At 43.8% G+C, this 12,277-nt stretch overlaps 1 protein-coding gene and 1 non-coding gene across 3 annotated transcripts in view; one reads left to right on the forward strand and one right to left on the reverse strand.

The window, feature by feature from the left end:
• Window positions 1-12,277, reverse strand: part of lama2 (laminin, alpha 2) — a 693,080-nt gene that overhangs the window by 149,022 nt on the left and 531,781 nt on the right. Inside the window, exons 30-32 of one of the 2 annotated variants that reach the window (XM_070885262.1) lie at window positions 9,257-9,381; window positions 5,766-5,852; window positions 4,744-4,799 (exon numbers count right to left, since the gene is read on the reverse strand). In XM_070885262.1, the coding sequence (XP_070741363.1) occupies window positions 4,744-4,799; window positions 5,766-5,852; window positions 9,257-9,381 (268 nt within the window). Of the gene's footprint in view, window positions 1-4,605; window positions 4,800-5,765; window positions 5,853-9,256; window positions 9,382-12,277 lie in introns of both variants that reach the window. The other variant, XM_070885261.1, reaches the window with a different exon arrangement.
• On the forward strand, window positions 7,842-7,913 carry trnaq-uug (transfer RNA glutamine (anticodon UUG)). The gene has a single exon. It is a non-coding gene; the product is annotated as a tRNA-Gln (tRNA).

Raw genomic sequence — 12,277 nt, forward strand, 5'->3', positions numbered from 1 at the left:
ACAGCTTCAATGGAGTACAGAAGACTGAGGTTCGTGGTCATTTGTATAGAATTTTGAAAAATCAGCTACCTTTATTTGTATATATAATAGAGTCAAATGAAGAGCTTTCTAAGAGCTGACATTACCCCTTCTTAATGAAGGTCTATAAATCTGCTACTATTTCCATTTCTGGCAAAACCTTTTGACAATACAGAAAATTCAGTCTTACCCTGCCGAAAACCAGAATACCTATTTGAATACACAATAGAAATCCATGAAGAAACAAGCTAACGATTAAAGCCAGACATACTTCTCAGTCTACAAGTGCACTAAATAAACACAACTGTAATGGTAGGCTTGAAAGATTGTTGCAGATCTTTTTAAAACAACATACCACTGTGTATAATTTGTTTCTTGTTGGAAATACACCAGCATTAAACTCAAGATGTTTCATAAGACAGGAAGCAAAGAGTAGGAGTAAATGGGTACTTTTCAGAATGGCAGGCAGTGACTAGTGGGGTACCGCAAGGTTCTGTGCTGGGGCCCCAGCTGTTTACATTGTGTATTAATGATTTAGACGAGGGGATTAAATGTAGTATCTCCAAATTTGCGGATGACACTAAGCTGCGAGGAGGATGCTATGAGGCTGCAGAGTGACTTGGATAGGTTAGGTGAATGGGTAAATACATGGCAGATGAAGTATAATGTGGATAAATGTGAGGTTATCCACTTTGGTGGTAAAAACAGAGAGACAATTATCTGAATGGTGACAGATTAGGAAAAGGGGAGGTGCAACGAGACCTGGGTGTCATGGTACATCAATCATTAAAGGTTGGCATGCAGGTACAGCAGGCGGTTAAGAAAGCAAATGGCATGTTGGCCTTCATAGCGAGAGGATTTGAGTACAGGGGCAGGGAGGTGTTACTACAGTTGTACAGAGCCTTGGTGAGGCCACACCTGGAGTGTACAGTTTTGGTCTCCTAACTTGAGGAAGGACATTCTTGCTATTGAGGGAGTGCAGCGAAGGTTCACCAGACTGATTCCCGGGATGGCGGGACTGACATATCAAGAAAGACTGGATCAACTGGGCTTGTATTCACTGGAGTTCAGAAGAATGAGAGGGGATCTCATAGAAACGTTTAAAATTCTGACGGGTTTAGACAGGTTAGATGCAGGAAGAATGTTCCCAATGTTGGGGAAGTCCAGAACCAGGAGTCACAGTCTAAGGATAAGGGGTAAGCCATTTAGGACCGAGATGAGGAGAAACTTCTTCACCCAGAGAGTGGTGAACCTGTGGAATTCTCTACCACCGAAAGTTGTTGAGGCCAATTCACTAAATATATTCAAAAAGGAGTTAGATGTAGTCCTTACTACAAGGGGGATCAAGGGGTATGGCGAGAAAGCAGGAATGGGGTACTGAAGTTGCATGTTCAGCCATGAACTCATTGAATGGCGGTGCAGGCTTGAAGGACCGAATGGCCTACTCCTGCACCTATTTTCTATGTTTTCTATAAGTCTCAACAGAAATATATTCCAATGAAAAGGAAAGACTGTAAGAGAAGGGATAACCAATCATTGGCTAACTAAGGAAATAAGGGATGGTATCAAATTGAAAACAAGGGCATACAAAGTGGCCAAGACTAGTGGGAGGCCAGAGGATTGGGAAACTTTTAAAAGCCAGCAAAGAATGACTAAAAAATTAATAAAGAGAGGGAAGATAGATTATGAAAGTAAACTAACACAAAATATAAAAACAAATAGTAAGAGTTTCTACAGATACATGAAAAGGAAAAGAGTGGCTAAAGTAAATGTTGGTCCCTTAGAGGATGAGACTGGGGAATTAATAATGGGAAACAGGGAAATGGCACAGACTTTGAACAAATATTTTATAATATAAGAACATAAGAACATAAGAATTAGGAACAGGAGTAGGCCATCTAGCCCCTCGAACCTGCTCCGCCATTCAACAAGATCATGGCTGATCTGGCCGTGGACTCAGTTCCACTTACCTGCCCGCTCCCCATAACCCTTAATTCCCTTATTGGTTAAAAATCTATCTATCTGTGATTTGAATACATTCAATGAGCTAGCCTCAAATGCTTCCTTGGGCAGAGAATTCCACAAATTCACAACCCTCTGTCTCCCCCGTATTTTGAGGCTTCACGGTAGAAGACAATAAAAACTTCCCAATAGTGGATAATCAAAAGGCTAAAGGGAGGGAAGAACTTAATACAATCACTTTCACTAAAGAAGCAGTACTCAGCAAAATAATGGGACTAATGGTGGACAAGTCCCCTGGACCTAATGGCTTGCATCCTAGCGTCTTAAAAGAAGCAGAGATAGTGGATGCATTGGTTGTAATCTAAAACAAATTCCCTGGATTCTGGGGAGATCCCAGCGGATTAGAAAACCGCAAATGTAACGCCCCTATTTAAAAAAGGAGGCAGACAGAAAACAGGAAACTATAGATCGGTTAGCCTAACACCTGTTGTTGGGAAAATGCTGGAGTCCATTATTAAGGAAGTAGTAGCAGGACATTTGGAAAAGCATAATTCAATCAAGCAGAGTCAACATGGTTTTATGAAAGGGAAATCATGTCTAACAAAATTTCCTGGAGTTCTTTGAGGATGTAACGAACAGGGTGGATAAGGGGGACCCAGGGGATGTGGTGTATTTTGATTTCCAGAAGGCATTCAGTAAGGTGTCACATAAAAGGTTACTGCACAAGATAAAAGCTCACAGGGTTGGGAGTAATATATTAGCATGGATACAGGATTGGCTAACGAACAGAAAACAGAGAGTTGGGATAAATGAGTCATTTTCTGTTTGGCAAACAGTGACTATTGGGGTGCCGCAGGGATTGGTGCTGGAGCCTCAACTATTTCATCATCATCATTTTCATAGGCAGTCCCTCGGAATCAAGGAAGACTTGCTTCCACTCTTAACGTGAGTTCTTTGGTGGCTGTACAGTCCAATACGAGAACCACAGTCTCTGTCACAGGTAGGACAGATAGTCATTGAGGGAAGGGGTGGGTGGGATTGGTTTGCCGCACGCTCTTTCCATTGCTTGCGCTTGATTTCTGCATGCTCTCGGTGACGAGACCCGAGGTGCTCGGTGCCCTCCCGGATGCACTTCCTCCACTTAGGACGGTCTTTGGCCAGGGACATCCAGGTGTCAGTGGGGATGTTGCACTTTATTAGTGAGGCTTTGAGGGTGTTCTTGTAACATTTCCGCTGCCCTCCTTTGGCTCGTTTGCCGTGAAGGAGTTCCGAGTAGAGTGCTTGCTTTGGGAATCTCGTGTCTGGCATGCAAACTATTTACAATCTCTATTAATGACTTGGATGAAGGGGCTGAGTGTAACGTAGCCAAGTTTGCTGATGATACAAAGATGGATAGGAAATCAAATTGTAGGGTGGACACAACAATTCTGCAAAGGGATATAGACAGGCGATGGAGTATAATGTGGGAAAATGTGAGGTTATCCACTTCAGCAGAAAAAATAGATAAGTAAATTATAATTTAAATGGAGAAAAATTGCAAAGTGCTGCAATAGGGACCTGGGGGTCCTTGTGCATGAAACACAAAACGTTAGTATGCAGGTACAGCAAGTGATCAGGAAAGCAAATGAAATGTTGGCCTTTATTGCAAGAGGGTTGGAGTACAAAAGAAGAGAAGTCCTGCTACAACTGTACAGGAAATTGGTGAGGCCACACCTAGAGTACAGCGTACAGTTTTGGTCTCCGTATTTAAAGATGGATATACTTGCTTTGGAGTCTGTTCGGAGAAGGTTCACTAGGTTGATTCTAGAGATGAGGAGATTGATTTATGAAGATACGTTGAGTAGGTTGGGCCTATACTTATTGGAGTTCAGAAGATTGAGAGGAGATCTTTTCGAAACATATAAGATAATGAGGGGGGTCGACAGGATGGATGCCCAGAGAGGATGTTTCCGCTCATAGGGGAAACTAAGACTCGGGGACATAGTCTCAGAACAAGGGACTGCCCATTTAAAACTGAGATGAGGAGACATTTCTTCTCTCAAGAGGGTTGTAAATCTGTGGAATTCTCTACCCCAGAGAGCTATGGAGGCTGGGTCATTGAATATATTTAAGACGGAGATAGAGAGATTTTTGAGCGATAAAGGAATAAAGGGTTATGGGGAGCGGGCAGGGAAGTGGAGCTGAGTCCATGATCAGATCAGCCATGATCTTATTAAATGGCGGAGCAGGCTCGAGGGGCCAAATGGCCTACTCCTGTTCCTAATTCTTATGTTGATTATGTTAACATCTTGGTTTGGTTCTCAAATGATGCAAACTTGTCATACTTAAAATTACTATTCCAAGGCCAGAAGAATTGAGAATCTGTGTAGGAACCTATATCTGCACTTTGCTATAAATGGTTTCAACAGCATCAGTATTAAATCATAAAATACTGAGGTTTAGAGGCCATTTGGATAGAACTCTGCAAAATCAACGATCTTTATTTGTTGCATGCCTAAATAATATAAGTCAATAACTGTATGATTTATGTCAGCCAGCCATCTGAATCCGTCATGTTGGAGAAAATGTACATGGAGACAAGTCAGCAAACACAATTATAATAATATTCGATGTTAGGATACGTACAGATACATTTGGTGCCTTCACGAACATGCCACTCCATGCATCTATCACAGGTCCAGCCTTTCATTCCTGGCTTGCAATTACACTGACCAGTGGCTTTGTCACATGGTACAGGTAAAGAACCAATAGGATCACACTCACATTGCACACAAGAGCTTCCTTCAATTCTTGGATTACCATAGTAACCAGGTGCACACCTAAAAATGACAAAATCAGCATTTGAAAAATAATATTCAAATACAGGGTATTGTTCATTGCTATAAACTGCAAACCTAGACATTCTGGGAGAAGCTGTTTGGGGTTGGATCTGGGAACTTCCCCTGACCCGATGGATATGTCTCCAATCAAATCCGATATCCTGGGATCAAAGGTATTTACATATTGCACATGACGACATCACCATTTCTCGTGCCAATACGTGCTTGATCAGGTACATGCCTTGTCGCAGTATAAGTGGGCCTGCACTCCCAGCCCAAATAACTTTTAAAAAAATGTTTCAGTGTTGCTCCTTGCCTATTGGGTCAGTTTACCATAAACAAATAGGGACTGAAATTTCCCCTTTCTATAAGGCCACTGGCCACCTGAAAGCAGCAGCCACGGGTCAGTGCGGAATGGCCACCGAGTCTCTGTGGAGGGGCCGCCATTTGCCTCTTTCCCGGAATTGACCTGCGGGAGTGGCACTGCCTCATTTTCCTGGTGATAAACAGTAAGTGCGACTCGTTTCAGGTGTGGGCAATTTTGGCCACATAATCTTTTTGAAATTGAATGATGTCAGGAAATCAGTCTTTAAAATTTTAATACCCCAAGGCCATTAAACAGATGCACTAGTGTGCTTCGCACCCAGCATTGCTAGGTGCAAATAATAGAAAATAGGTTGCATGACATATTGCCCTCATGTGTTTGGCATACACTGTATCCACCCAATTTCTACCTTCCCTTGCCCAAACGCTGCAACCTGTTTTGCCTTCAGGCCTCCAGAATTTCAGAGCCAGAATTTATACTGTAATTTAAAAAAATGGTTTTAAGCATTTAAAACTTTAAAGAAAATATGTGTAACACCTTGTAATTATTTACTGTACCATAATTAAATTATATTACTAATTATTAACAAATCAATCCTTCAATTATTATACTATATGTAGACAATCAAAATGGCATTTTACCTCTCACAGAACTGCCCCTCATATCCTTCTTGACATGCATCACAGCGATAAGCATTAAATCCTTCTATAATGCAGGTTGGACTAAAGCTAAAAATAATGAAATACAAATGGTCAACTAAAGCTAGTTAGATAACAAATTAATCTAAACATATTGTGCTTTCATGTGCAATAATGCAAATAAATGGCAGGCCACATACATATTAACATAATACTAATACTTGATGTAAGAACAGGGTTTTCTTTGCAGGGCTGGGTTGAATTGCGAGGTTATTTCCTCACACTGCAGGAAGAATCTTATTTCTATGATAGCACATCTGAATCTCAACATGGGTCAACATTGAACCCATCCAGAAAACAACTTAATAGTTTCATCAGACAAGCGACATGCCAGACTGGCACACTGAAATGTCTGAAGTGACACTGCTGCCAGGATAGCAGAGGGCCCCACAGTTCTGCTAAATTCTTGCACTGAACTGAAACATTGGGGTGAATTTTAACACCCAAAAATGGTGGGTTGGGTCAGGTCAAATGTTAAAATTTTAAAACTCTGAAATTCAATCTCAACCCACCCACTTTCAGGTTTAATGGAGGCGGGACAAGAGTGGGTAGCCAACCCACTTCCAGGATGCGGATTGGTAATTTAAATATTTTACTAAGGCCGCCAGCTTCTGATTTAGCCTGCTATGCAGGTTTAAAAGTTGCCTGCCTGGTTTCCCAGGCCTCTGTAAACCTGGCAGCTGAAGGACAGGGAGTATAGCTTCAAGGAGAAGCTAAGTGCCTTTACAGCAATGCTTGTGGGCCGGGAGGAGCAGGAGAGCTTCCCCGACCCCCCCAAGCTCCCCCCCCCCCCCCATCAGACCCAACCCCATGAAAAGACGCCCGGGAGTTGGGGTTCGAAATCGGACCACCCCTTGGACCCCCACCCCACAGGATCAGACTTACCTGCTCCTGCGAATTGATCCAGAGTCCTCCCCACCCATCTGGAAGCCAAGCCCGTCAATTAGGCTGACATCTGAGTGGGGGAATTGTCAAGGACAAAACACGCGCTGTGGAGTTAAAACTCCACAGAATGCGGGTCCTGTCCGAAACTCCGCTCCCCGCTCCCTCCCCGCCGACGCATCCTGCCCCTGTTAATATCCAGGCCATTGAGTAGCTTCAGAAGACCACAGATAATGAGAAAATTAAAACACCATAATGCAAAAATAAAAAGATATGATAGATTTTCCTGACCCATGGCCCTGAGGAATGCCCAGTTGCCCAGAAACAAAGATCAGGAAAAATGGACAGGGATTTCCATGGTTTTCCTGAGTTTGGTGGCGGGGAGTCAAAGCTATGCCGACAGCAAGCACAGGCCCATCACTACAATTCAGATGAAGTGGGAGGGGGTATTCCTGACCTTCTGCCTCATTTTCCAGCTGATAATCAGTCATTTATTGTTCAACAAATCTTGACTGAAGCGTCTCCTGATGGCTCAGCTGGTTAAGCCAGTGATTAAACCATAAAAGGTAAGCAGGTCCTGGGTTCAATCCCTGGTCAATGAAGAGCTACCTAATCTGAGTGAGAATGAAACAGAGTTTACGTTTCAGGTCGAGATGCCACCTGACCTGCTGAGTATTTCCAACATTTCTGTTGTGGTGAGGGCGGGAAAGCAAGAGCTGCATGCTTATGCCATATATACCTTGTAAGTCAGAAGATGAAGTGGGATGTGAGAAGGAGGATTAAGGATACCAGCATCTTGTATCTTTTCTGCCCCGCCCACTGCCCAAGGGCTCAGTCACACCCCTGCCAGGAATGGCCAACACCGTCCACTCCAAAAGGGTCAGATGAAGTTAGGAATGTGAAGTGTGCCTCGTGTTTGGTACAGATTGTTGATAGGTGAGTGTTTGGGTGGTGGAGGGGGGAGGATGTGTGTGAGGCTAGTGGTACAGCTGGTAGGAGACAGCTTTTGAAGATGCATTCGCTGACCTTGACCACTGGTCTGAGGTCATGAAGCTTTTTTCGACATTGGAGCCAGATTGTGGGGGCAACACTGCTGGCAGTGATGGCCTCGGTACTGTAGAGCCTCTAAAAGTGTGGGTGATGGTGGTATAGTGGTGAGCATAGCTGCCTTTGAAGCAGTTGACCCGGGTTCCATTCCCGGCCATCGCAACCAATAGTCATTGAAAGTTGGCACGCAGGTACAGCAGGCGGTGAAGAAGGCAAATGGCATGTTGGCCTTCATAGCTTGGGGATTTGAGTATAGGAGCAGGGAGGTCTCACTGCAATTGTACAGGGCCTTGGTGAGGCCTCACCTGGAATATTGTGTTCAGTTTTGGTCTCCTAATCTGAGGAAGGACGTTCTTGCTATTGAGGGAGTGCAGCGAAGGTTCACCAGACTGATTCCAGGGATGGTTGGACTGACATATGAGGAGAGACTGGATCAACTGGGCCTGTATTCACTGGAGTTTAGAAGGATGAGAGGGGATTTCATAGAAACGTATAAGATTCTGACGGGACTGGACAGGTTAGATGCGGGAAGAATGTTCCCGATGTTGGGGAAGTCCAGAACCAGGGGACACAGTCTTAGGATAAGAGGTAAGTCATTTAGGACTGAGATGAGGAGAAACATCTTCACTCAGAGAGTTGTGAACCTGTGGAATTCTCTACCACAGAGAGTTGTTGATGTCAGTTCATTGGATATATTCAAGAGGGAGTTAGATATGGCCCTTATGGCTAAAGGGATCAAGGGGTATGGAGAGAAAGCAGGAAAGGGGTACTGAGGTGAATGATAAGCCATGATCTTATTGAATGGTGGTGCAGGCTCGAAGGGCTGAATGGCCCACTCCTGCACCTATTTTTTATGTTCATTAGTCCTGGGATAGGGAGGTAAAAATCGACCAAGTTTGTAGTTGTTGATTGCTATTTAGGATTTGCCGCTGCAAATGGGCAAGTGAACTTAGGCGAGTACTGGATAAAACTCAACCATGGTGCTTCTATGGTTGAATGGCCATTTGACACACTGTCTGGGAGCAAACATGAAGACAGATCATTTGGGAGAGGTACTGAAGAGCGACCAGCACACATGAAATGTATGACAGCAAAGAGATGCGGAGGGATGAAAATGGGAAAATAAAACTATTGACCGACTTGCAAAATGTGAAGTTTTGTGTAAGAAAAAAGATTTTTAAAATGGTTTCTGAAATGATCCCTAGGTCACAGAATAACCCAGACGAGTAATGCTCCGTATTTTAGATTCATAATTTTACAGGTTCTTAAAAATTATTCAAATTAAATATTCACATGGATTTTACGCACATGTTCTCCATCAGGCGACTTGCAGAACCTCCCTGGAGAAACAGTGTAAATGTCTCAAAACAGCTGCTTGTCTGGGTGTCCTGTTGATCTCCTGAAGTTATGGCGAGTGATCATGAGAACCCCGTGAAAATTCAGGTCCATTTTGTCTAACTTATGTTGCCATTGTCATCTAAAACATTGCAATGCTAGAATCTTACTTGTTGCTGGAAATTTGAAGAGGACAAGCACAAGGACGGCAGTCATTTGGAGACCCTCTTACTATCCCATAGTACCCAGGAGCACACACTTCACAATGCCCACCAGCTGTGTTGTCACGACAATTCTGCGGGGGAAAAAAATCTTGTTTAGTACAGGTTTATCACTTCATTATAAACTGCCTCAGTTGTTATTTATAAATCTAAGCAGTTCAAATCAGGATCTGTTTGCATATCATTTTCAATCAGTTAGGCAATACTTGGGAAGCATCAGATCCCGATACTTCGAACAAATATGTCCAAACAGTTCATAAGAAAATGCTCTGGAGCCATTTGAGAAAGTTCCTTTTGACTTGTATTCAGAGATGGAAAAAATCCTCTATTGCTCAAAACAACCAAAACGAAGACTGTATTCTCATTAGCTCAGCACACAACATCTTTCCTGTCAATAATCATGTTATGTACCCAATGATTTATTGCTTTAGAGAGAAGGATTGTCAGCAGCCAAGTACTCAAAATGCCAAGTACTCAAACGCTGGTTTATTAACTTCAAAAGTTATACCTACAGAGACAGTAAATTTATGAAAAACGACTCTTTTGAAATCGAAGTTTGATTTCAAAACTGTCATTTTTGATTTTTCATTTGAGCACTGCTATAGGAAGGGCTGAGCGCTACTTTAAGAAGTGATTCTTCTTTCTGGAAAAATTGCATTTTCATCGTTCAAAATTTGCTTTTTGTATAAAGATTGTTGATAAGAAAAGAGGCATTAAAAGAAAGACTTGGACTTATATAGCGCCTTTCACAACCACCCGACGTCTCAAAGCAATTTACAGCCAATGAAGAAGTTTTTGGAGTGTAGCCACTGTTGCAATGTAGGAAACGCGGCAGCCAATTTGCGCACAAGCAAGCTCCTACAAACAGCAATGTGATAATGACCAGATAATCTGTTTTTTATGTTACGTTGATTGAGAGATAAATATTGGCCAGGACACCAGGGATAACTCCCCTGTTTTTCTTTGAAAATGGTGTCATGGGATCTTTTGCATCCACTTCAGAGAGCAGACGGGGCTTCAGTTTAACGTCTCATCCAAAAGGCGGCATCTCCGACAGTGCGCCGCTCCCTCAGCACTGCACTGGAGTGTCAGCCTAGATTTTTGTGCTCAAGTCCCTGGAGTGGGATTTAAAGCCACATTAGAGTGTCAGCTGTGGCTCAGAGTCAGAAAGTTGTGGGTTCAAATCCCACTCCAGGAACTTAAGCACAAAATTAGATATAATTTCTGTTGGCAGTGCACCAATAACCTCTTCCCACAACAAGATTATTCACAATGGCCCAGATTTTCGTGGGGTGTGTCCTGTTAGTTGGACTTATTTGTTCACATGTAGGTTTTTTAAAGTTTTGCCGACAAAGTTACTGGAATTGCGAGATGATAGTGAGGGCAACAGGGCATCTGGGAGATTAGTGGACAACGAGACAAACAAAAGAAAAGGCTGAAGCGTTTGCATCCATCTTCAGCCAGAGGTTGTGAATCGATGATCCATTTCGGCCTCCTCCTGAGGGCCCCCCATCACAGAAGCCAGTCTACAGCCAATCCGATTCACTCCACGTGATATCAAAAAATGATTGAGCACTCTGGATACAGCAAAGTCTACTGTCCCTGACAACATCCCGGCTGTTGTGCTGAAGATTTGTGCTCTAGAACTAGCCACACCTCTAGCCAAGCTGTTCCAATACAGCTACAACAATGGCACCTGCAACATAGGCATCTACCCGCCAAAGTGGAAAGTTGGCCAGGTATGTCCTGTCTCAAAATGCAGGACAAATCCAATTTGGCCAATTACCGCCCTATCGGTCTACTCTCAATCATCAAAGTGATGGAAGGTGTCTTCGACAAAGCTACCAAGCAACACTTACTCAGCAACAACTGCTCACGGATGCTCAGTTTACCAGTACCACCCTGCTCCAGATCTTCGTACAGCTTTGGTCCAAACATGGACAAAAGAGCTGAATTCCACAGGTGAGGTGAGGGTGAATGCCCTTGACATCAAGGCAGCATTTGACCGAGTGTGGCATCAAGGAGCCCTCGTAAAACTGAAGTCAATGGGAATCAGGGGGAAAACTCTCCACTGGTTGGAGTCATACCTAGCACCAAGGAAGATGCTTGTGGTTGTTGGAGACCAATCATCTCAGCCCCAGGACATCGCTGTAGGATCTCTTCAGGGCAGTGTCCTCGGCCCAAACACCTTCAGCTGCTTTATCAATGACCTTCCCTCCATCATGAGGTCAGAAGTGGAGATGTTCACTTATGAGTTCCATTCCCAACTCCTCAGATAATGAAGCAGTCCGTGCTTACATACAGCAAGACCTGGACGATATTCAGGCTTGTGCTGATAAGTGCCAAGTAACATTCGTGCCACACAAGTGCCAGATAATGATCATCTTCAACAAGAGAGAGGCTAACCATATCCCTTTAACATTCAATGGCATTACCATAATCGAATCCCCCACCATCACCAGCCTGGGAGTCACCATTGACCAGAAACTTAACTGGACCAGCCATATAAATCTTCTTCTTAGGCAGTCCCTCGGAGTCGAAGATGATTTGCTTCCACACTAAAAATGAGTTCTCAGGTAACTGATGAGTCCATTGCGAGACCTACAGTCTCTGTCACAGGTGGGGCAGACGGTGGTTGAAGGGACGGGTGGGTGGAGTGTTTGGGTTGTCGTGCACTCCTTCCGCTGTTTGCGTTTGCTCCCGGCGAAGAGACTCGAGATGTTCGGCCTTCCCGGATGCTTCTTCACTTTGAGTGGGCTTGGGCCAAGGATTCCCAGGTGTCGGTGGGGATGTTGTACTTTTTCAAGGAGGCTTTGCGGGTGTCCTTGAAGTGTTTCCTCTGCCCACCTGAAGCTCACTTGCCATTCCAGAGCTCAGAGTAGAGCGCTTCTTTTTGGTGTCTCGTATCGGGCATGCGGACGATGTGGCCTGTTCATCGGAGCTGATCAAGCGTGGTGATTGCTTCGATGC

Source organism: Pristiophorus japonicus, chromosome 7, assembly GCF_044704955.1.
Source record: "Pristiophorus japonicus isolate sPriJap1 chromosome 7, sPriJap1.hap1, whole genome shotgun sequence".
Taxonomy (NCBI): Eukaryota; Metazoa; Chordata; class Chondrichthyes; family Pristiophoridae; genus Pristiophorus; species Pristiophorus japonicus.